Source organism: Macrobrachium nipponense, chromosome 4, assembly GCF_015104395.2.
Source record: "Macrobrachium nipponense isolate FS-2020 chromosome 4, ASM1510439v2, whole genome shotgun sequence".
In the NCBI taxonomy this organism is placed as follows: domain Eukaryota; kingdom Metazoa; phylum Arthropoda; class Malacostraca; order Decapoda; family Palaemonidae; genus Macrobrachium; species Macrobrachium nipponense.
Window position 1 is genome coordinate 20,951,499 of NC_061100.1, and position 25,014 is coordinate 20,976,512.

The 25,014-nt window shown below is 43.9% G+C and overlaps 1 protein-coding gene across 1 annotated transcript in view; it reads right to left on the bottom strand.

Annotated features, from left to right (window-relative positions):
• The window catches only part of LOC135210759 (enoyl-[acyl-carrier-protein] reductase, mitochondrial-like), a 96,115-nt gene that overhangs the window by 61,057 nt on the left and 10,044 nt on the right, over window positions 1-25,014 (bottom strand). The window contains exon 2 of the mRNA XM_064243607.1: window positions 2,215-2,454. Coding sequence (XP_064099677.1) covers window positions 2,215-2,454 — 240 coding nt within the window. The remainder of the gene's footprint in view (window positions 1-2,214; window positions 2,455-25,014) is intronic.

Genomic DNA, 25,014 nt, shown 5'->3' on the forward strand with positions numbered 1-25,014 from the left:
TTGTGCTGACGAATCAGCGCAATTACCTCCGCGAACGACTTCTGGATCTCAGGAGTGCCTGCATCCTGTGGAGACAGACCGTCAAGCCCGTCCAATGAGAATGCCTCCCGAGACCCTCCTCCTTCCACAGGAGGAACCACGACAGACCCCTCCTGGTCTTCTCCTGCCACTTGCGTGTACGATCTGGTTGGTCTGAGGACCGTGCCAGGTTCGTAGGGGCGTCGTGGTGGGATCACGAGGAGCGCACCCCTCGCGATCACTCCTGATCGCCTCACACTTCCCGGTGAAGCCCGAGGAAGTTAAAGGGATCGGAGAGGCAGACGTGACGCTCGCCCCGCGCCCACCGGCAGAACCGGTGTGCTGAGGGGGCTTGCAGGTGATCGCCAACCGCGCGGTGGCGATCAGGCTGCAGGCCTGGTCGAGCGGCTCTCCCGGGGAGAGCGGCTGGACCGAGAACAGCGGCGACGGTCCCAAGCATCAGAAGAGCTCTGCTGGTCCTCCTCTCCGCCCGGTCCCGGAAAGAGCAGCGGTCAGGGGACCTGCAGAGTCCGCTGTCGCGGTGGGAGCGAGGCCTGTCCTCACGGTGCGTCACACCGCTTGGACCAGCCGAGGCTGGTTCAGGCGACCGAGGGGACCGCTTCCTCGCCTCAGCCCGCGAGCAGTCTGGGACTGTCGCGTCAACCTTGGGTACCAGCGCGTCGCCGCGAGAGCGATTGCTGGTCTGGTGAGAGTCGCCTGAGCGACCCCCACCAGTCTTCCGCTCCGTGCCTGGATCCTGGCGCCGAGAGGACTCAGATGCTTGGGTCTTGGCTGTACGGTCACCCGCAGGTGACTGTACACTCGGCGACTCTCGCGAACGAGAGGCCGAGACGGTACCTGGCGTCGAGGCAGAACCTCTGGCGCCAGGTGAGGAGGTGCTGGTGTTAGCTGGCACTCCTCTGGTCCCTGTCTTCTTCCTTGTGGAAGGAGAGACGGGCCCTGTTCCTGAAGGAACAAGAGGACCGACGGAATTCCCAACCGTCCCACCGGAGTGGGATGGACCCTTAGAAGTCTCAGCACGAGCCTTCTTAGGGGGGGAGGAGGCAACCTTCTTCTTCTTCAGCTGTGAGGCCTTAGAAGTTGAAGGGGAAGCGGCAGCAGACGACGACAACAAAGAAGACGATGAAGACGAAGACGACACCTTCCTCCTCAGCTTCCTCAGCATCACCGTCAGGTCTTCCATCCAGGACGGAGCCGGGGCAGTTGCCGAAGCAACAGGGCCCGACTGCACCTGTCCAGAAGGACCTGGGGTGGGAGCAGCAACACCACAGGCAGGAACGACGGCGGCAGGAACTGGTACCAGGGCTGGAGCAGCAGCATACTCAGGAACAGGAGGCGGGGCAGGAACCGGCAGCATCCTCTGCACAGGAGGCAGGTCTAGAGGAGAGCTCTTGGGACACCGGAAGTCCGGGGCTGTGGCAGGAGCGGCAAACCCAGGTGGCGGCGTCACAGCGGGCATCGAAACTTCCGGCAGCGGTGCCTGCACAGCGGCTGTCGGGGTCACCGAGGCTACGTGCTCGTGCTAAGTGTACACCAGGTGTGGCGGCGTAGCGTAGCCCGGCATGGACACCGTCGTGGTAGTCGTGGTGGTCGGTCCGTGTGTTACCGGCATGGCCCCTCTTGCCAGGTTATTCAGCATCCCCTGAACTGTCGGTGTCCCTTGCAGCCCCAACGAGAACCGAGATCGTCCCCCGTGGCCAGCAAGTCTGAGGAAGGAAAAGTCGGGTAAGTTAGTGGGTGGGTCTCCCTCGCCCGGGGGAGGACAGGTCACAGCCCAAGCGAACGGGGGACCCTGAGTACAACTGGATGTCGGGGTATCTCGCCCCCACTTCCACGCTCGACTGATCGAGAGAGGAGAGGGAGTGAGAAACCTCCCCCAAAGGGAAAGGAGCCATACGAGGGAGCTGAGATGGAGGGAGAAAAGAGAAAGACGTGTCCGTGACCAAGGGCGTGGCCGGAGAACCCTCCGACGACTCCTTGGCCGGCTTGCACAAATGATACAATTAGAGTCTAATGTTGAAAATACAAAATCTTAAGTCTCAAGGGATAAAGTTACACTACAATTGCACTGCTCAATAAGTACAGTTTTTGTCAAATATTGGTTTGGATTTCCAAATAGTCTTCAATGGCATATCATAAAAAATAACAAGTGTTTGAAACTACATAATGGCATACCTTAATGAGATCTGTATACTGTGCCAAGGCGTGAGTTCTCCACGTTCCCCAGGCATTGAGTCGAGGGATGACTCTGCAACCTGGTTTTATATTTCCCCCAACTTCACTGCCAACTTCAGTAACTTCTCCCACCCCTTCATTACCAGGTATACTTGGAAGAGGTGGTTTTACTGCATACACACCTTGAATGGTATTTATGTCGGCAGGATTTACCGTCGCTGCTAACATTCGTACCAGAACCTGCAATGAAAAAGTATCCTTTATCTGATAAAAATACAATAATCATTAGGCAGCAATCTTACTTGGGAAGCATAATAATTCTGTACAGAAAGTAAAATAAAACTTAAGGAGACTATGGCATAGTACGTATCTGGTATACAGCACTCATTTTCAGGCAGCGTAAAAAACATCACACATCACAATATAACACATGAAATATACTACTACTGTACTGCTCTTGAAAATTCAATTTCTGTCTCATAAACACTTGTTTTAATAACTAAGGTGATGATAAGCTATTCTTAACCAACAAAAGTAAATGCTACTAGTCATTTACCACCCTTAGGCAACTTGCTGATAAACTCAAGTTTAAGTCAATGTATTTACACCTAACACTGCCATGACAATGAAAAAAAAGAACACAGTTGGCAAAAAATCACCAGCTAAGACAGTACGAATTAAACAGGGAAAGACATTAAGTTAATGGACTCCCACTGCTTCGGAAAACCAACAGCAAGATTCCAATCTCCTCTGCCGCAATAATAGTTGCTTTTCTCCCTTCTTTTGCTCCGTATGACAATACCATAGGTTAGACCTTATTTAACAGACCAAGATAGTTTCTACTGAGATGTCAGATTTGCAAGGTCTCCATCAGCCTGTGTATTTACCTATTCACTTGAAGGAAAAAAGCAGTTGCTTCAAAAAAGTTCTTTACTACTAAGCTTCCATCAAATTAGAAGTTTTTGAGTACTTCCTTTTATAGAGTACAGAATTTTTGATTATCCAAAAGCTTCCATTCTTAATGGACCTTAAACAAAAACAACATCCTGGTAAAACCTCTCACTTCCAGTGTAGCATCTTTTATGTACAAAACAGCTAAACAATTAGTGAATTTCCCTTCTCCATCTTTTAGTAATTGTTTGATGTGATGTTTAACTTATTTCCTTAGAAGCCTAAAAGGATAACTTAGAATTCTGTCTGTAAACCTGCAATCATACGCCGATCATCTTCTGCCTGTTCTAGAAAAGACCTTGAAACTAGCTGAACTATGCATTTCCAGTAATGATAGTGCTTTATACAAACATATGGCAGTAGCATGATAGCATGAACAGTCATTTAATCCTGCTCTATGAAACTGTATATAGAAACTAATAATAAACACCTTTATGCCTACAGACATGGTTTGGATGAGGTAAGTATACAGGTGACAGTCATATTGACATTTTGGAATCAGATCTGGATAATTTCAATGTGTTCTTCACAAAACTAAATACCCTTGAACCAGGCACCAAACTTTTTAAAAGGAATATGAAAGACTGGTAGAATTCCTTTTTTGGATGAGCTAATAGGGATATCAGAAATTATAAATTCACAATACATGTGAACACAATGAATGTATTTTCTTGACATCCTAAATCAAATTTTCTAATTGCCTTGATACTTCAAACTGGATTAGAAAGCAACTTCCTATTACAGGGAAAATTCAAAATGTGATTATAACTTTCCAGTTATTTCAAGATTTAATGAGACATTAAACATTAACAGTCAATTTAAACAAAAATACTTTGGAAACATCTGGATCATGTAGGAAATGGTGTCCTAAGTTAGGCTATGATGTATCCTATATTTCCCTTTACAATTTACAATCTACAGTAATACCTCAATCTTACATGATTCGTTGTGCGAATTCACAAACACGGGAACTTTTCATTGGAACCTAACTATGTAATTGTAATACACAATTTTTTCACAGACATGGAACATTAGCAAAATCCTTGAGAAACCTTGCATAAGTGTTTATGCTTAATTTTTGAAGTAATTTATAACTTTCTATGTTTTTATGTGTAAAATCTGTAGTAATTACAGCACATACAGTTAGTGTACTTTTACAAAATGTGATACCCATTCGTAAAGTTACTGCACTTTTCAAAGATGATGCCCCTGCAGAAAGTGTTTGTTTAATTTTTTGAAGTACACTGTAAGTTTTCCAGCTTTTAAGAGTATCGATATGGAAAATTTGTATTATATTTTTGTACATAAATATAATACAATGGCTGCACAGTTTCTGCATTATGCCTAATTGCAAAGATTTTGTAATCAGGACCACACATGACCTTGAGATGAGGTTGTTTGGACTGGTTTGATAAAATGAATTTGTTAACATATTAATATATCTCAGACATAATTAAGAGTCGTATTAGTGTCATTCTGTGAAAATTACTTTGTTATCCTTGGAGAAAATTGCTGGTGCAATTTGTATTACATATACAGTGGTCCCTCCGTATTCGCGGGGATGCACACCTAAGGCACCCCCGCGAATAGTTGGAACATCTATAAAAATGCTTAAAATGGCCTAATTTGTTAGTTAAAACTCAAGAAAACCCCACTAAAATTTTTAAACCTGGTTTTTTAATAGTTTTATCACAAAAAGTGCATTTTATGATAAAATTGATAAAAAAAAACCCAGGAATTTATTGATATTTCTCATAGAAAAATACCTCAGATAAGTGAATTTGCCACAAATAATTGGGGGCTATGTTCCAGAGAGAAATCCACGAATGTGTGAGCCCGAGAATCCAGAGAACGCGAATAAGGGGGTCCACTGTAGTTACAGGTACAGTTATTGTACTTTAACAAGATGTGATACCCATTCACAAGGTTACAGCACTTTTCAAAGATGTGATACACCTGCAGAAACTGTTTGTTAAACTCTTCAAGTATTTTATAAGTTTTTCTGATTTTAAGCGTAAAATCTGTAAGGAAAATTTGTATTACGTACAGTCCAATATTTTTAATGTGCATATGTACGGAATCTCTCTCACTCTTTCATTCGTAGTTAGTGCAGTAATACATAATTTTGAGTAGACTGAATTTTACCTTTACCCTTATCAAACATTACGGAGATATTTTCTTTATTCTATTGAATTCTGTACTTTTGTTATGACAGTAACTTATGAAGTATACCTAGTGATGCAAAGAAAACTTCTTTTACTCTGCGAGTGAAAAAGAAAATAGCATTCCATAAATTGGGGAAACATTAGTTACGTACGTACATACCTACTGCGAACGTTCTAGTGTGGTAGATACAGTACCCATTACAATATTGAACTCTATTTTTATATCAACTATTTATCTATTTTTGAAGGGTAATGTATTAAGCTATCTTTTAAATGAAATTAAAGTAATTTTAATTCCATTCAAAAGTTAGCTGAATACTTTGGGAGCATGATCAGGGTAATATTTAGAGTATGGTTACAAAAGCAAAGACAAAGACTTTTTTGCTTCTGTGTACAAAAATAATTCAGGTTGCGAAAGGGTAAAAGTCCAAGATTTGTCCGGGCTGCCGAGAACAATTTTAAAACTAGCGTGCCGCCAACTTAGTAGACTTGCCACCATCCTCCCGCTTTCTCATTGGTTCCTGATGCTAGTCACCGCCTGCTCTCCTACTGGTCAGCAACTGTCCCATCATGCCTCTATGTAAAGGCGTTCCTTGACCATTTTTTGCGGCAGCGCCTGGAATTTGTTCATTTACATATATACTATTTCGTTTGTGAACGTAAATTCGTGTTAGTGATTTTGCTTTCGTTGTACTGTAAGTTACTTTACCATGTTGTGTGTGAACTTAATTAGTTACGTTACTAGCCATGGGTCCCAAGAATGTTGCTGAAGTTCAAGGAAAGAAGAGGATGCTTACTATGGAGAACGAAGATGGAGATAATCAAGAAGTGTTAATGTTTTCTGCCATTTGTTAATGTGTTTCGTAAAGTTTAGTGTTAATGTTTTCTGCCATTGTTTAATGTGTTTCATAAAGTTAAGTGTTCATGTTTTCTGCCATTTGTCCTCCTCCTCTGTCGTCACTTTCGGATATCGCCTCACTCGAAAGGTAAGGTTACACATTTTACTACGTACATATGTACGTACATATACATACAGTATTTCTTGTACCCTGTACACTAATACACTTTATTTACAGGTACAGTCATGGTTATGTTAGGTATTGAATGGTCCAAATTGTTGTATTTCATTGTTTATTGGTCAATTTAGCTTTATTATAAATTTACTGTGGTGTATTTGTAGGGCTTGGAATGAATTAGGCAATTTACATGTAAAACGTAGTTCTAGATACGAAAAAATCAGGTTATGAAGGCCGCTTCGGAATGGATTAATTTCATAACCTAAGGCACTACTGTATTAGCATTTTTAGTGAAACTACCAAACTTACATGAATCTTCGCCTTGTGTGAGGGGGTTCTAGAACCTAACCTCGCTTAAGTTCAAGGTATTACTGTGCTACGTATGTCAGGTTGGGAGGGGGGCCATGAAGGCAAAGCTCATCACATACAGACCAGCACCCTAAATTGCATAAAGGATGCATCCCTGTATTTCAATTGCTTTTGTATACCTCCAGCAAAAATCTGGTTAAAAATCTTATACTTTAATTCCTCTCCACACACAATTCTATATTAAAAATGGTAGAATGACATTCATTTCAGCATTATTTCCATAGGAACAGGGCATATGAAAAAGAAGTGACTCACGAATTATGTACATAGTTACTAGTAAAAATATGAAGACTTCATACCTCATCTAAGTCCACTGTTGTTCTTACTTGTAAAAATTCGGTGTGCTAGGTTATGTTTAGATGCATTCCTGTGTTCAACTTTTATGAATTTTGGTGTCCTAGGTCTCATTAGATAGATGATGGGAATCTTGCCACTCCAGTCAGGTAGGGCCCAGTGGCCTACATCAGGATATGTTAGGATGCATCCCTGTATTTTACACTATGACTTGACAGTATTCCAGGTCAGGTTAAGTGGGGGGGGAGGACTTTGTTTGCAAGGTCAAGTAGGACAAAGTGGCCTACATCACGTTAGGTACAGTAAGAGTAGGAAGCATCCCTGCATTTTAATTTAGCCAATGGGAAAATCCCATGTTCAGGTAGAACCTGTGCCCTAAGTTAGCCTACATTAGAGAAGATAAAATTTGGATGTATTCATGCACTATTTGGCTGTGTCACATCCGTGCAATAGAGTAAACTCTTGCTATTTGTAGACTCACGATTCACGGACTTGGTTATTCGCAGATTTTTCTATGGATCGTATATACCAATTTTTTACAGAAAATTTGCCTATTCCTATTATTTTCACTGATAAATATGCACAAATGACTGTACTTTCATATAATTTTTGTGACTAAATGTACTTTTTGTGATAAAAGTATCAAAATACTTGGGTATAAGCATTTTAAGAGGGGTTTTAAGTATTCGCAGATTTTGGCTATTCACGGTATGGTATCCATCCCTAACAAATAAGGGGGGTTTATTGTATAGTAGATAGCTAGTAGTTACAGCCCAGATATGAGCCTTGTATTTTTCTGACTCCTTAACTTGTGAATAATGCATTTCATCTTAAATCATTCATGTTTTCACCCACCTTAAAAAAACCTTGTTTCTCACCAGGGTCACCCACAAATATAGTATTATTGTACTTTAAACCATTATCACAATACTATGGACTTGAAAACATAATTTTCCAGTTTTAATTAGCGCTTTCATCTTTTCCATCATTTGTACATTGACAAATCAGTACTCTGAGACAGTGGTCCCCACCCTTATATCCTACAGTTTAGGGGAGCACAAAGGGAAGTTGTTTTCTGGGTGGGAGGAAAAACAAAAGAGTACATACATGGATTTTAATCCCACTGATAGTTTTCATTTAGATTATTGTATGTTTATGAAATGTAAAAATACATATCATGTACTAATGAGCTATGACCCTATGTTATGTTAGGTTACATGCGGTTTAGATCACAATCTCTTTATCATTGACTTGCGGTGCCCTAGGTTATGTTAGGAGGGAGTCTTGCTGAGATAATGACCTGGCATTTTAGGCTAGGCACGCCCTGGGGCTGGTACTAGTACACTAAGGGTCCAAATAATCCCAGGTAGTGGTTTCACCCGTACGAAGCAATGGGAGCAGCAGTACCACCGGCAAGAGACCAAGGATGGTACTGATAGCCTGGTTAGATGGCCTACCAGGGTTGGTGCCAGTACACTGTATGTCCGAAGACCCTGGGTAGCAGTTGCACCTATACGCTCAGCAGCATTGGGAGCATTGTTACCGCTAGTGAAAGACCAGGGCTAGTATTGAAGGCCTAAGTAGGAGGCCTACAAGTGCTGGTACTGGTACACCAGGGGTCCAAAGAACCCTGGATAGTGACTGAATCTGTGTGCTCAGTAAGTGAAGCAGGGGTGCCATAGTACATCTAGTGAGAGACCAGGGGGAGGAAGTGACAGCAATTAGCGGAGCGTGCCTTCGGCAACAAAGTGTAAAGGAGAAAATCACTCAGAGATATGTATACATCAGTACCTGGGAACTCAATCACAATACTGCATGAGGGGTTACCAAGAAAGTGGGACCAGTCCTACAGTTAGCAGATACAGTGGCCAGCGAGTCATCTTAGGCATGGTCAGAACAGATGCCAGCAAGCCCCTCAACCTACGAGTGACCATTAGGTTCAAAGGACACTTAGAACTCCTAAGAGGCCTAGAACTCTAAGGCCTTTGGCTTTCACAACACCTGAAAAAAGTAGTTGGGTTAAATTGTATGTATATTACACTCATATGGTGTAACATAAGAAAATAAATGAGGATCAATCTCTAAAGAGAGAGAAGCAAAATACACAACCTGTCCTTTCCTGTACAGTACCTAGCCCAGCAGTTTCCTCTTCAACAATCACACAAACAAAACAAAACAAAAGAAAGCAAACAGCAGTAGGGCAGCATAGTGCACAGATGTCTTTACACGGTTAGCAACCAAAAGCAAAGAGGAATGCATACCGACATGTGGGCAGGGCTTCTCCCATACTCTCTGTAGTTAACAACCTTGCTGAAAGTTAAATGGGCTTTCCAGCTTGTGTAAAGACCAAAGGTTTGTATTCGTGTAGGAACAAAACTCATATACTAAAGCTAGGCTAGGTAAAATATTTCACATTGCAATGCAAATGAATGAGGGTGGTAACACTTATTATAGATGAAAAAAAACTGTCAAAATTTAATGGAACTTAACATTTTTTTATGAAGACGAGAATTAAAATATAAAGTAAAATACCAAACGGCCACCTGGCAGCCGCCTCTACCGTAACGCTACCACCTTCCCGAAAATCGGAAATTATGGCATTAGCCTAATTTGTGACTTGGGAGAAAATGATATTGTTAGAATACAATAAAGTTTTGTACATACTTACCCGGCAGATATATACGATGAATGGCCCACCCAGCCTCCCCTCAGGAGACAGGTGGAAGAGAAAATCTGGTTCTAGAACGGGAATGGTTCCTATTCCTGCCACCCAGCGGCAGGGGGATAGATCACCTGACCTACCTGCAGCGTGTGCCGCGAAATTCGAATTTCTGTCGGACGTCAGAGACATAAGCTAAGTATATATCTGCCGGGTAAGTATGTACAAAACTTTATTGTATTCTAACAATATCATTTTTGTACATGCAACTTCCCCGGCAGATATATACTTAGCTGATTGACACCCTTGGTGGTGGGTAAGAGACAACTATTTACTGAATAGACAGGTAAACAACATACGTTGTAGGTAATAAAAAAAAATAAAACCTTGGTTCCTACTTGTTCAGGCGGAAGATTCCATGGTAATGCCTAAGGAATCTGCTTCGCCTAAGAGCCTCAGCGAGGTTGTGACCTATGGCTAAGAGTTCTTGTGGGTCTGTCGATGGGGTCTTATCCATTTACTCGACAGAGCCTCTTACATGACAATATGCCTATGCCTAGTGGCATAATTAAGGAGCACAACACCGATCCCGATCACCTGATCCTAACACGAGGGTTAGTGCTTAAGTTGAAAAGAGTTATCCCCAAACTCCTTTCAAACAACCCAAAGAAAAAACACGACGTTAAATAAAATTTAACTCACTAGTTAAGGATCAGTATCGGCTCCCTATCCCAGCAATGTATCCGCAGACACGTATCAACCAAGAGAGAAGGATCTCTCGTAGGCTATCTTGACATCCTTCGGATATGGGAAGTCAACACAGAGTTGCATCTCCGTATGTGACAGCTAATATGTCCTTATGACATATTGTTAAGGAAAGAACAAGAATTCAGAAAAGCTCGCACTTCATGCGCTTTTAATTCTCAGCAGTTTGAAGGAATCATCAATGCACTTGTCAAGTGCTTAGGAGATCACATTGTCTCAAAGAAGGCCAGGGCATTCTTTGATATAGATCTCTTCTGGGTGAAGCCTGGAGCCTGGCTAGCGCTTCGTGCCTGGCAGGCGCCTAGCGCCTGCCTAGCGCCTCGCGCCTGGCTGGAGCCTTGCGCCTGAATGGCGCCTAGAGCCTGGCTGGATCCCGCGCCTGGATGGCGCCTCGCGCCTGGCTGGCGCCTGATTGGCTCCTCCCTCCTGGCTAGCGCCTCGCGCCTGGCTGGAGCCTTGCGTCTGGCTGGCGCCTTGCGCCTGGAGCTTGGCAGAAGACTTCATGATTACTGTCTATGAGTCTGCATGCCTCAAGAGTTTCAGCGAGGTAGGGACCTATGACTGACAAACCCTTCTGGATCATGTCAATGGGGGCTAGCCCGCTTACACGACAGAGCCTTCTCGGATCATGTCAATGGGGGCTAGCCCTGACTTACACACGACAGAGCCTTCTCGGATCATGCCAATGGGGGCTGACCCACTTACATGGCAGAGCCTTACCTGTATCATATCAATGGGGGATAGCCCTCTTACATGACAGAGCTTTAGGTTTCTCTTTACTGGAAGGAGCCTTGCGCCTGGATGGATCCTCAATCCTGACTGGAGCCTAGCCTTGAAGGAGCCTGGCACCTGGATGGCGCCTGGCTGGCTTCTAGAGCCTGGCTGGCTCCTAGAGCCTGGTGGCGCCTCGCGCCTGGCTTGGCTCCTCCACACTTGCTGGAGCTTCGAGCTTGGAAGAGTCTCTAGGCTGTCTGGCGATGTCCACATCGGACACTCTTATATCTGTCCGATTTGTTCGCCTCTGGCGCAAGTTGGAGGCCCGCTCCTTCTCAGTATCCGACCATGACAGAGTTCCTTGGAACTGTCCGCCTCTGGCGTTTTTCGCCTGTATTGGCATTTGGCGCCTGGCTGGCGCTACATTGTCCGAGAGTCCTGAACAACCACATAGTCTATCAGGAGACTGGGTGGAAGAAATTCTTCCCCTTTGATCTTTTGGCCCCTGGCAAGGGGAGGTGATTGTAGTCAGGCTACATCCAGGTAGACGACAGGATATCTAACAATACGAGAGAGAAGAGTCTTCCTCCGAGGAGGATCCTTCGTGAATACTTCCTTTGCTAACGAGATCCCTTCTTACATGTTGATGAGGTTCCTCGTTGCAGAATCTTCCCTATCCTTGCCCGAAGGAAGGGAAGGAGTCTGGAAGTCGAAGGAGACTCCGAGCTGAAATTGGGCGGAACCCTGATTTCTAGCTCTTATTGTATCCTTCTGAATACCTTCTGGGAAGCATTTCGAGCCCTCATCGCACCCCGAAGACTCTGTAGGCAACCGTTTAAACCATCTCTTCTTCTGTAGATGAAAAAGTAAGTACCCTGCCTGGGCAACGAAACTTCTATCTGAAAGCGTTGCGTCAGGAATAGAGGGTTTTAGTTCTTTTGCCAGACATACTATGCTGGCAAGAACCCATTGCCAAGTCTCCATTGAATCTGATGCGAGATTCCAATGCACAAAAAATTCACTTGTCTTCTTGGTCGTTTAGGGCTAAGAGAAACAAAGAATTCCTTCATAAACTTTCTCAAAGAAGTTTGATGAGGAGCAGTTCCATTTTGTCGGAACACGGAATCTGTGGCCACAAAAAGATCCCATTCGAAGTACCTGATATCCTACTCTTTGTCGTATTGCGGTATCGTATAAGATCCCAAAGATCTTAATCTTCTGTTATCTCTAATTCCCCTTGTAGAGACAGAGTATAGCCTTTTACTGCGTTCTTTGATAGCAGATATATACCTAGGTGATTCTTCCCTCTGAAAGTGAAGAAAGAACCTCGCTATGTGGTTCACAGAGGTATCGGAAGAGGACAGTTTCCTCATTCCATCTAGCACGATCTGCAGCAATTCTATGTCTTAGCCATGACTATTGTCATTTACCTTGAAAAATCCTCTCATTCATGTCCACTTCTGGTCAGTCTGCACGCGGAAAAGACTCAGAGTGGAGAGGTTTTTCAGGTCTATTTATAATAGATTCTGATAGAATATCCAGATACTCTTGGAAAAGCCTTACGAAACATGCTGTGAGAAGAACGTGACTTCTGTGAATCCAACTTCTCTAAGGCCAAAATGAGGCATTCATCCTCTCTTCCTTTGACGCCCATTTATCTTAATATCTGTTAAGAATTTATAACTAGGGGAAAAAAGACTAAAGTTTATTCCCCTTCTTTAAATTAAAGATGTCGTATATTGCTACCTCTCTTGGTTCGAGGAAAAGAAGCAGTCTATAGGAAGCCTGTTCGTCTTCTACCTTGCGAAGAGATCTATGAAGAAGACTTCCCGCAGGTTCTCAAAACTCTTTTCAATAAATGTTAGACATACGTTAACAGTTATTATCTTCGATCGAGAAGGTTCTCACGGACATGCAAAATCTTGCATCGAACCTTTAAGGATCGTTACGTTCCGTGTCTGTTCCCAAATAGGTTCTCTTTTGTTAACGCGAACAGGGGCGAAAAAAGAGATTCTCGATGCTCTTTGCGATATGAGAGAGTCGTGGAATTGGCCTAAGTGATTAAAATAAATCATTTCATCATTCCTTGTAAGCGACCCCTTTCCGATTAAATGGGTAACGAAATCAGGAACGAATCTTGCCGTTACCGAGCCTCCGAGAGGCTACTGGTTTGTTTGTTTGTTTGTATGGTGTTTTTATTTTACGTGACTTCCGAACCACGTCGAGAGTGAACTTCTATCACCAGAAATCCACATCTCGCACTCCTCAATGGAATGGCCGAGAAACGAACCCGCGACCACCGAGGTGAGAAGCAAACACCAAACCAACCACTACTGGACTCTTAGGTAAATAACTCGCTAAAACGAGAAAATATCTTGGATGGTGCTTCTGGCGCATTGCGCCAGGCTGGCGCTTCTGACGCTTTGCGCCAGGCTGGCGCTTCCTTCTAGTTCTTTTAAGGTTATGTGCCAGAACATCTGTGCCCTTATGGTACCCGACATCCTTCACGTGTTAATTCCATTCTTAGTAGGAAAAAACTTTTATATACGTAGTATAGTCCATTCAGGGAAACAACTTCTGCCACTAAGAGAATGTTTCCCATCCGACTCACCCATCTTCTCTTGAGCAATATCCGATTCTAAAAAGGTTGTGTGCGTTTCTCGAAAGGATGAGAGAATTATATTATATCGTGCTCTGCCGTATTAGAATCCTTTATTATACTGTCACATTGTGGTAAACAGCATTAATCTAGGAAACCTTTGTAAGGATACTAGGAATTCTGTAGTTAACCTCGGTATGTGCATAAGACTTGACCATACCGTAGTCTAAAAATGAATTCTCTTCTACTACATTCATCTTCTCACTAAGCATGTACTCTAATAAGCCATGCTTTCGTAAGCATGCGAGCATCATTTATATAAAGTTCCGCTGCGTTAGAATCCTTTAATAATTTGTTAACCTACGGTAAACAGCATTGAAATGTTGTAATATCTTTCTTATTGAAAGCTTCTTAGCAAAAGGCAGACAATATTTTATTTATGTTTGCTTAACTATCCCCTCAATCCGAGATTGTAGGGGAGAGACACGGTTAGTTATTCCATCCCGCAGGAGAGAGACATGTAACCAACCACTCATGACCGACACCTACATGTTACTGCGTTGGTCTCTAAGGCGCGATAGCAGTCTCCGTTAGCAGTCTGGCCTTACTCTTCCAGAGTTGCCAGCTACTCCATTAAATAAAGGAATCTTATAAAATTATAATCGAACTTCAGGAAGTTCTTATTCATGCATATTTAAGCGAAACAAGACTTCGATAAATCTAGAAGCTAAGTAGGTGTTGTCTTAACAATCCCTTTAAAGCGTAGTCCTTCCTAGGAAATTCCTGGAAGGATACTGGTAATTGAGTTGCTCTGCAAAGAAGTAACTACGGTATGTGTGATTTGCCGTATCGTATTCTCAAACAGCAGATACTCTACTACCTTCTTTCCCTGCCGAGGCAGATAGAGAAAGGAAAAATTTTTACTGTCTTCGTTCTTTTCGTTAATAGAATGATAGAAAGAGTATATATATCTCCTTAAGGAAGGAAGTTAATCCAGGAACTCTTTAAATCTTCGTGATTTCCTCATAAATCGCGGAGACAGAATTCCTGTTCATCTGTAGGGTTTACGGAAGGAAGTAGATATTTCCTATCCGCCATCATACCCAAACGTCAATGAGATTCTTATAAGAAAAACTCCCAAAGCTCTTGCCTCTCATAACGAGGGAAGAGCATGAATGAAGGAGAGAGTCCGCATTGAGAGGAACTGCCAAACACAGGAGTCTTCTGAATAATGAAAAAAAAAAAAATGGCTTCTCTTAGTATCAGAATCCTTCTGACAAACGCGACGGCGTTGCTCAAGTTAAAAACCTCAAAGAGAAGCCTCGCGACTGACCTCCCTCTCATAGATTTGGAATATTCTGGCGCCTGGCTCCTTGCGCCTAGCGCCTGGATAGTTCCGGCCGGCTTGAATGGTTCCGCACGCTAGAAAGGAGACTCGCCCCTGGAACGTTCGCTTGCGTGGAAGGTCCCGTGCGCCCTGATAGTTCCGAGCGCCTACTAGACCCCTTTTAGAAAGAGCCTCTTGCCCGGAAACGTTCAATGGAAGGATCGTTCTGATTGCCACTGTACTATAAGGCTCCTTGCTCTAGCCGTCTGTTTTTCTGGCGCAATTTGCGCCAGGCTGGCGCTTCGTCTCTTGAAGGCGCCTTCCGCCAAGAAAAATTTTTCTAGAACGCGGATCGCGCTCAGTTGCTAGAACGCGGCTCGCGCTCAGTTGCTAGAACGCGGCTCGCGTTTGGTTGTAGGCACGCGGCTCGCGCTAGTCTGTTTTCTGGAACACGGCTCGCTGCTGGCTGTTGGAACGTGGCTCACGCTGGCTTGCTGGAACGCGGCTTCCTAAGTTCCTGGCTGGCTCTTGCTCAGTGTTCTCTTAGTTTTCAGAGAACGCGCTAGATCATCAAAACAAATACATTCTTCGTCTTTTCGGATGTAAGATGAAGAGACGCACTTTTTTAAGGATGCCCTTTCAATGGCTATCCTTGGCAGTCTGGGACGCTCTACAGAACCTGCCGAGGGGACGCCTGACCGGTGGGGATTCTCTGAAACCTCCTTACGACTTTCGACATTCCTTCTCCCCTGGGCTTGGGAGCTTGAAAGAGGTCTAGGCCTGGGAGCGAGACAGAGCCGATCAGACGCACCCTCCACTGCAATGGGGGGAACACTAGTATCAACTTCTTACCTTTCAATAGCTCGCATTTTGAGCCACAATCCTTGTCTTCAAATTGCAATTATGAATTTGAAGTTTCTGCGAAGTAAGAAGGTGATGAGGATGCAACACTACTAGTACTGTTAATACTCTAATTGCTCGTTAGTACGAGTTTCCAAAAAACTTTTAAAAGAAACGTATCTAGTTACATGCTTTACTGACTCCCTAAAGTAGGAAGTCAGTATATTTCCTCAATCAATTCTAACACTTATTACACGTATTAATGAATAAATATGATATTTTCATGATAAAATAAAGTTTCACATATACTTACCGAACAGTTACATAGCTTATAGCTTCTTACCTACGGCAGTCGAAATTCAAATTGTTGGCGCCAGCGGCGTTGCTATCTTAAGTATAGGTGATACAAGACCCGCCCACATCCGGGAACCCTGGGTACTACTAGCCTTCTACCGTCAATTTTCGTTTAGCCGACACGTCCATCTGTGGGGAGGTGGGTGGGCTTTGATTATGTAACTGTTCGGTAAGTATATGTGAAACTTTATTTTATCATGAAAATATCATTTTCACATAAGTGACTTACCGAACAGTTACATAGCTGAATCCAAACTACCCGGAAGGAGGGTAGATGGACTACATAAAAATGACAGTAAGACCACATTAAACAGCAAATGTTGCAGTACCCTACCTTGTGAGAGAGCAGCTGCAGGAGAATACTGCCTCTGGTTGGCGCTCTCATCACTCGTAGGAGACGTGGCAGTATAGGCCAGGGTCGTCCCTACTTAGTGGGATTTTGTAACCATGGACAAGACCGTTGGTTGACAAAATATTAAAAAACAGATAATGCCCTTGCCCTGGGCTTCAGAAACCAGATAAACAACAGACCATCACCTATACCAAAAATAATGACATACTCAAAAGTAATAAATAAGATCTGGAGGTTCTCCAAAGCACTATGAGCCTCCAGTCTGCCCACGACTCAACAACCTATAACAAGGCGAGGAGACAGTAGAGGATAGAAAGTTCCCCTATGTTTCCTTTCCCAACACCATGCCCGCTACCGACAAAGGACCCAATTTTACACAACTATCATAGGTAGCCTCTACATTCTTCAGGTAAAATGAGGCGAACACAGATCTCGATCTCCAAAACGTAGATTGAAGATCGAGGAAAGCGACATATTGTGCTTGAAGCTTAAGGATGTCGCCACTGCACGTATTTCATGTGCTTTCACCTTAAGCACATTTAGAGTCTGATCTTGGACTTTGAGAGTGTGACTCCAGTATCAGACTTCTCAAAAGAACGAAATAGCGTTCTTGGAGAGGGGTTTTGCAGAATTCTTAACCGAACACCAAAGTCGGTCGGAATTACCTCTAACGGATTGTGTCCTTGACAGGTAACATTTCAGAGCTCTGACAGGACATAGTAAATATTCTTCGTCCATCGGACCCACTATATTAGATAATCCCTTAAGTACAAAAGATTTAGGCCATGGGTTAGAGGGAGATTCGTTCTTTGCTAAAAATTCATTAACAAAAGAACAAACCGCATTACGATTTTGAACCCCACCTCTTTGTGGATGGCTTGTAACTCACTCACTCTTCCTGCTGTAGCCAAAGCGAAGAGAAAAAGTGCCTTCCTCGTACATCTCTCAAAGACGCTTCACGAAGTGGCTCGAATCGTGAAGACATCATAAAAGTTAAAACTATGTCCAAGTTCCAGTCCACACATCTTCTTGGATTGGACTTTTAACTTGTTAACTTAAAGGATTTAATTAAAAGGCTCAAATTTTTATCCAAATCCTCCAATATCCTGGTTAGAGGAGATGTCAAGCCCTCTATGCTTAAAACACTGAGGACAGCATAGCTCTGTACCCTTTAATTGTCGATACCGACAAGTTCTTAACTTCTTTAAGGTACAGCAAAAAAATCAGCTATTTCTGTCACAGAGGTAGAAGACGAGAAATTATGTCTTCTGCACCACGTCCTAAAGACTCCCCACTTTGATTGGTAAAGCTTGGCAGAAGAGCTTCTTCGACAGTTAGCAATAGCCTCTGCCGCTCTACGAGAAAACCCCTTAGCTCTGACGAGTTCCGGACAGTCTGAACCCTGTCAGTGACAGAGCGGACAAATTCTGATGATACCTGTCGAAGTGGGGCTGTTTGAGTAGCCGAGGATACTGAGGAAGAAGTCTGGGATGGTCTATACCAACTTGAGAAGGTCTGGAAACCACTCTTTCCTGGGCCAGAATGGTGCTACCAACGTCATTGACTCATTTTGATGTGAGAGGAACTTGTTCAACACCTCTCTGATCATTGCAAATGGGGGAAAGGCGTAAACGTCTAGACCCGTCCAATCCTGAAGCATTGCGTCGGTCTTCCAAGCAAGAGGATCTGGAACTGGGGAACAAAAGATCGGAAGTCGATTGTTCCTCGACGTGGCAAACAGATCCACTGAAGGTCTTCCCCAAAGTTTCCACAGTTCCTGACAAATTTTGTCTTGCAATGTCCACTCCGTGGGAAGAACTTGTTTACTCGACTGAGTTCGTCTGCCAGTACATTAACTTCCCCACCCCTGTACAAACCTCGAACGAGGGAAATATCCCGATCTTGAGACCAGAGAAGGAGATCTTCTGCGACTTTGTTGAGGGAGAATGAATGGGTTTCTCCCTGATTCCTGATATAAGATAGAGCGGTGGTGTTGTCGGAGTATACTGCCACTCTCTTTCCCACGACCAAAGGAGCGAATACTTGCAGACCGAACCAAATCGCCTTCAACTCCTTCATGTTGATGTGATTCAACCTCTCTTTCTCTGACCATAATCCTGAGATCTTTTTGGTCCCTAGGAGAGCTCCCCAACCTCTGTCCGATGCGTCGGAGTATAATTCTACGTCTGGGTTCTTTAATGTCAGGGGAGAGACCCTCCTGCAATCTTTCCCTCGACATCCACCATCTCAAGTCGTTCTTGATCTCTTCCGACACTGGGAACGAATACGTGTCTGGTTGAGACTTCCGACACCAACTCGCTTTGAGATAAAACTGAAGAGATCTCATGTGAAGACGACCCAACTTTACAAACGTCTCTACTGATGATAACGTCCCTAGAAGACTCATCCATTCCAAGGCGGAGGAGGACTGACGATTCAGGAATTGGCTCACTTTTTTGAGGCAAGATTCTATTCTTTTCGGGGACAGAAAAACCCGAAAAGTCTGAGAGTCCAGAATCATCCCCAAATAGGGGATCTTCTGGGACGGCACTAATTGAGACTTCTCCAGGTTGATGAGAATTCCCAATTGACTCGCTAATGACAGTGTCTTCCGTAAATCCTTCACGCACTGTGTCCTCGAACCCGATCTGAGAAGCCAGTCGTCCAGGTAAAATGCTGCATTTATGCCCAACATATGCAGCCATTTCCCCAATGGAGCAAGAACACGAGTAAATACTTGAGGGGCCGTCGAAAGGCCGAAACAAAGGGCTCTGAATTGATACGTCCTCCCCCTTCGAACCAAACAAATCTCAGGAAAATTCTTTGAACTCTGGTGAATCGGGACCTGAAAGTAGGCGTCCTTCATGTCGCAGGGACACCATCCAATCGCCTGGGCGAAGTGCCGACATCACAGAATGATTTGTTTCCATATTGAACTTTGTCTTCAGCACAAAAAGGTTCAATGCGCTTACATCTTTAGCACTGGCCTCCAACCTCCCGAGGCTTTGGGAACTACAAAGAGTCTGTTGTAGAAGAATCCCTGAGAACTGTCGAGGACTTTCCTCTATTGCTCCCTTCTTGATGGTAGTGCATTGACCTCTGCTGCTAAAGCCAAAAGCTCTCTCTGATCCTGGAGAATATGCTGTTAAGCTGATTGGTGTATCGGAGAGAGGAGGATCTAAAACAAAAGGAATCGAGTATCCCTCTCGAAGAACTGAACTACCCATTGCTCTGCACCTCTTCGACTCCATTCTTCCCAAAAAGATGGAGTCTTGCCCCTACTTGCACGTGAAGGAACGGCTTCTCACTTGTCCGAAGGTTTTGGGGGAGGTTTCTTTGAGGACTTGTACTGTGGACGCAAATTAGTCCTGGGTCGTTGCCACTTAGGTTTATTCCCTCGAAAGGGATGCTTCTGAAGAGGAGAAGACTTAGCTACTGTCGTAGTAGGCTCTTTCGGACGTCTGGAAGACTGAAGAAGGAGATCATTAGTAGATTTCTTTTCTAAATCCGAAAGAATTTGCTGAATGGTTTCTTCAGGGAAAAGATGAGATTTACAGAGAGGAGCAAACATGAGAGCCGACTTCTGGTTATTAGTGACTCCTTTTTAGACACGAAAGAACACACCTTTCCTCTTCTTCATCACTCCCATTGTGAAAAGGGCTGCTAATTCTCCTGACCCATCTCTAAACAGCCTTATCCGCACAGGAGGCAGAACTCCTAACCAGTCGTGGCAAAATCTTCTTCTAAAGACTGACAGTCTTCAATCTTGCGAGCTAAAGAGGCAATAGTCCAGTCCAAAAAACTAAATACCTCAATACTTTAAAAATATTCTTCACCAAATGTCCAGCTCTGAAGAAGAAAACAAAATTTTAGCTGACGAAAAAAGCTGCTCTTCGGTGTGAGTCCACTAACCGGAGAAGTCTCCCTGGGAGGAGGCAGACACTCCCAAAGAAGGAACTTCTCCAGTTGCGTAGAAGCGATACGCTTTACTCTGAAGCTTAGAAGGTGGGAAAGCAAACGAAGCCTTACCTGTTTCCCTCTTCTTAGAAAGCCACTCTGTTGACTCCTTAAGGGCCTGCTTCGAGGACTGAGAAAGACCAGTTTTAGGTAGACACGAATACGCTGTCTTCCTATCTTTAACGAACATTGAAGGCGGTGAAGACGGAGAAGCAGGTTCAAAGTAATCTGGATAAGTAGGACCAGGAAACAAAAATTTAAGAAGACTCGAATAAGCCGACGAATCCTTGTCATCTTGATCCAAAGCTTCCTCTTCAGACTGCACGGAAGCAGAGTCGAAATCAGGCTTATGTTTACCCCCGGTGGATTGCAACAAACTCATAAGATCCTGGAAATGCTTCTTAAATGGAGCTAAGGTAGAATCGTCTAACACTGTAGCAGTCGATGGTCTTTCAGTCGAAGAACGATTCTTTCTAAACAGGTGAAGTCTTCGCACCACGAGTCGACACAGGCAAAACAACCAGTCGAAATTCCTATCGACTCACGGCGAGGGGAGTCGAACAAAGACGAGCGAATACGCTTCTCTGGACAGTAATACGGAGTCGAACGAGGCGACCGAGCCGAAACTGCGACCGAGACTCGCTTGGGAGAGTCGAGCGATCGTGAATTTATCACAAAGTCTAGTCCGAGAGCCATTGCTTTTAGCCGAAAAATGCGGGACTGCGGAGGAGATTCACTAAATATCACATCCGGAGCAAACTACACGAAGGTTGAGGACTCCAATGCCTCTTAGACTTCTTAACAGGAGTCGGTGACGAATCACCCGCAAGAATCGAATGTCTTTTAGCGGTCGAGACACCAAATCACCTCGCCTTTTGCGCACTGGCGATTGCACTTCCGAATCAGAAGACAGACGAGAATCACAAACACTAACACCTTTCCACATCTTTTTGGACGACACCCGCGAGTCGACGGAGTCGACCGGGGCTGAACCGTGGGCCCCAAACTCCCCCAGAACTCCTTCCGACCTCCGGTATGTCTTGTATCCCAGGCTTGCGGGGGAGGCGGGGGCAAGTGACCTTCGTCTGGGAGGTCGAGGGGGAACGGACAACCGCCTCCTCAGGCGCAAACATTAACACTTTGCACTGCACTAGATTTCACTGTACTATCTACGAAAGCTTTAAAAAAAAGACATTCCTAACTTCATAACTGATTCAGCTAACACTTCGAACTTTTTATCCATCTTAGACTCAAGCAAGGCAATGGTGTTGGGTTCGGAACATGGGCAACTTGAACAGGGGTAATCAAAGGAGAAGTAGGAGGACTATTAATTGGAGAAATATTCTCTAATAAAGGAGAGGCAAGAGAAGACTTATTTGTCTCCGAAGGAACAGGAGTAGTTTCTAACCTATTCTTACTACTAGCCCTAAGAGCTGCCTCCTCTTCCTATCTTTCTCCATTTTCTCAGCATGCGATTTAACCGCCTTCCATCCCTGTTCATCCAATTCTTTACATTCATCACATGTCACATCCATACCATTACAATTTTGTCCTCTGCATTTAGTGCACTTAGAGTGCGGATCGTGACATAACTTAGCTAATCTTGTTTTGCAGCCAGCGCTGCAAAACCTTACAGCAGATGAACTAGAATCTGACATAATTAGCAATAATGACGAAAAACTGAATAGAGATAGCTAACTGGCAAGAAAAAACCAAAACTTGGTACATCACCAACAAACAAAAACCAAATCCAAAATGGCGACGCAGGAGACTGCAGCGAAAATCTCACAGGTGTTACCCCGTGAGCGGCAGAAACGAAAATTGACGGTAGAAGGCTAGTAGTACCCAGGGTTCCCGGATGTGGGCGGGTCTTGTATCACCTATACTTAAGATAGCAACGCCGCTGGCACCAACAATTTGAATTTCGACTGCCGTAGGTAAGAAGCTATAAGCTATGTAACTGTTCGGTAAGTCACTTATGTGAAAATTAATATTTCCCTTTCTTGCAAACTATGTGAGTGTCTACCGAAAATTTCGGTAGTTACACGTCATATATTCTTCGAAATTTTCGAAGCCAAATTCATTAAAAAGTTAATAAAAGCGTATGCCGAACCAAAGACCCAGTTACTTCCCTGCAAAAGAAGCAGCCCAAAAGATCGATGGCGATGAAAAACGAAAATCAAGTCAGGAGGTAGCAACAACATATGTTGACACTACCGAACAGACACAGAGAAAATCTGGTTCTAGAACGGGAATGGTTCCTTTTGTTTTTTCCTGCCACCCAGCCCCGGCCAAGGGGGATAGAATCACCTGACCTACCATGCAGCCGTGTGCCGCGAAATTCGAATTTCTGTCGGACGTCAGAGACATAAGCTAAGTATATATCTGCCGGGGAAGTTGCATGTACAAAAACACTTATTAGTACTTCGTGTGGAAGTAGAGGTCTTGAGTTATTGCTTCAAAGGACACAGACTCTTGACAAATGTCTATCCTGGGTTACAGGACGTGTTAAAGTACTTCTTCGGGAAGGTAGTTGCGCTATGGTAGAGGCCGGCCATTCGGTATTTTAGCCTAGTGCCTACTGTGATATTGATGACTTTGGATTACCTAGTAGCTAGTTATGTTTATATTTGCAGTCTTTCGCTTGTGTTTCTAAGCTTATCCTCATGGGGCTGGTACTAAACACAGGGCCTATTTTACATGTAAACCGGTAGTTACCAAACCAGAGAAATGCGGTTCCTGTACTCTGTTTTTTTTCCATCTGTCCATCCACCTGTGGTGGTTGCCCGTGGTAACACTGCGTCCTGGGCTTTAAATAGTTACACTTTGTCTAAGTTTTAGGTAAATAAAAGGATAGCTGGGTGTACATTTGCAACTGAAAAGTGTTTTAATAATTTAATGTATGCGAATTACACCGTTAATATCCGAAATAGGATATTATTATTATTGTTGAGTGTAAGCTGAATCTAACTATAAAGCCTAGGACGCAGTGTTACCATACGCAAACGCCACAGGCGGGTGGACAGATGGAAAAAAACAGAGTAGGGTAAACAATCACGGACGATCCTCATCCATAACACTGCCGGGTTTATTCACTCGATATTTATTAGTGAAACAAAGAATACAATTACAACTCTAAGCATACCATTCAAAAGATTGAAGTTTCGTCAACATAATGTGATAAATGAAAGCCCCATACGAACTAAAATAAGCATGTGACGCTCTTCGTAATATGTTATTGTTATAATACAATTAAGTTTGTTCATACTTACCTGGCAGATATATATATAGCTGTATTTTCTGAAGTCCGACAGAATTTAAAAATTCGCGGCACACGCAGTGGGCGGCCAGGTGGTAGTACCCATTCCCGCCGTGGGAGGCGGATATCAGGAACTATTCCCATTTTCTATTCATATTTTATCAGTGCCACTGTCTCCTGAGGGGAGGTGGGTGGGCACTTTAATTATATATATCTGCCAGGTAAAGTATGAACAAACTTAATTGTATTATAACAATAACATTTTGTTCATGAAACTTACCTGACAGATATATATATAGCTGAATCCCACCTTCGGATGGTGGGAAGAGACAGAATAGGATTTTTTTGGGAAACTTAAATTAAGTAGATGATATACATCTTAGTTCCTCACCTGTTAGCATAGCCGACTTCCGTGATTACTGTCACCAAAGTCTGCTTCTGCGTTACTAGAGTTGCCAGCGAGGTAGAGACCTGTAATGCTGGTGCGCTCTAAATGATCTATCACGGGGGCGTGACCACAATGTGACTATACCATATAGACCCTACTTCTGAGGGCAACGAAGCTAAAACCACCACCTGACCTAACCTATCAAAGTTAGTTCCATAACTTCTAGGCTAAAGAAAAGGAAACGCGCCTCAATGCGACCCAACCCTTCAAAGTTAAAAGCACACCTATCCCTTTTCTATAGGATAGGATTCGTGTTGCTTCCTGCCCCCAATAATATATCTACAGATATGTATGGGTCCTAGCGACTTACGGATCTGAAAATGTCGTCTTCACATCCGTCGGGAGTGTGAAGCGAACCACAGAGTTTGCTTCGCTAAAGCATGGCACTCAGGATGTTACTGATGTCACGCTCTGTTGAAATGCGTCCGAGCCGCCGCCCTCACCTCTTGATCATTCATATTAAGAAAAAATCTCAAGTCTTTATGCAAACATAATGAATGAGACCTCTTAAAAGAACTCCTTGGGCTATAATGCCAGGGTGTGTTCTTGGACATGAACCAGTCTGGTCTTTTTACGGAACACCGCAGATTGTCGGGAGTGTGAAGCGAACACAGAGTTGCTTCGCTAAAGCGTGGCACTCAGGATGTTACTGAGTGTCATGCTCTGTTGAAACTGCTTCCGAGGCCGCGCCCTCACCTCTTGAGCATTCATATTAGAAAAAATCTCAAATC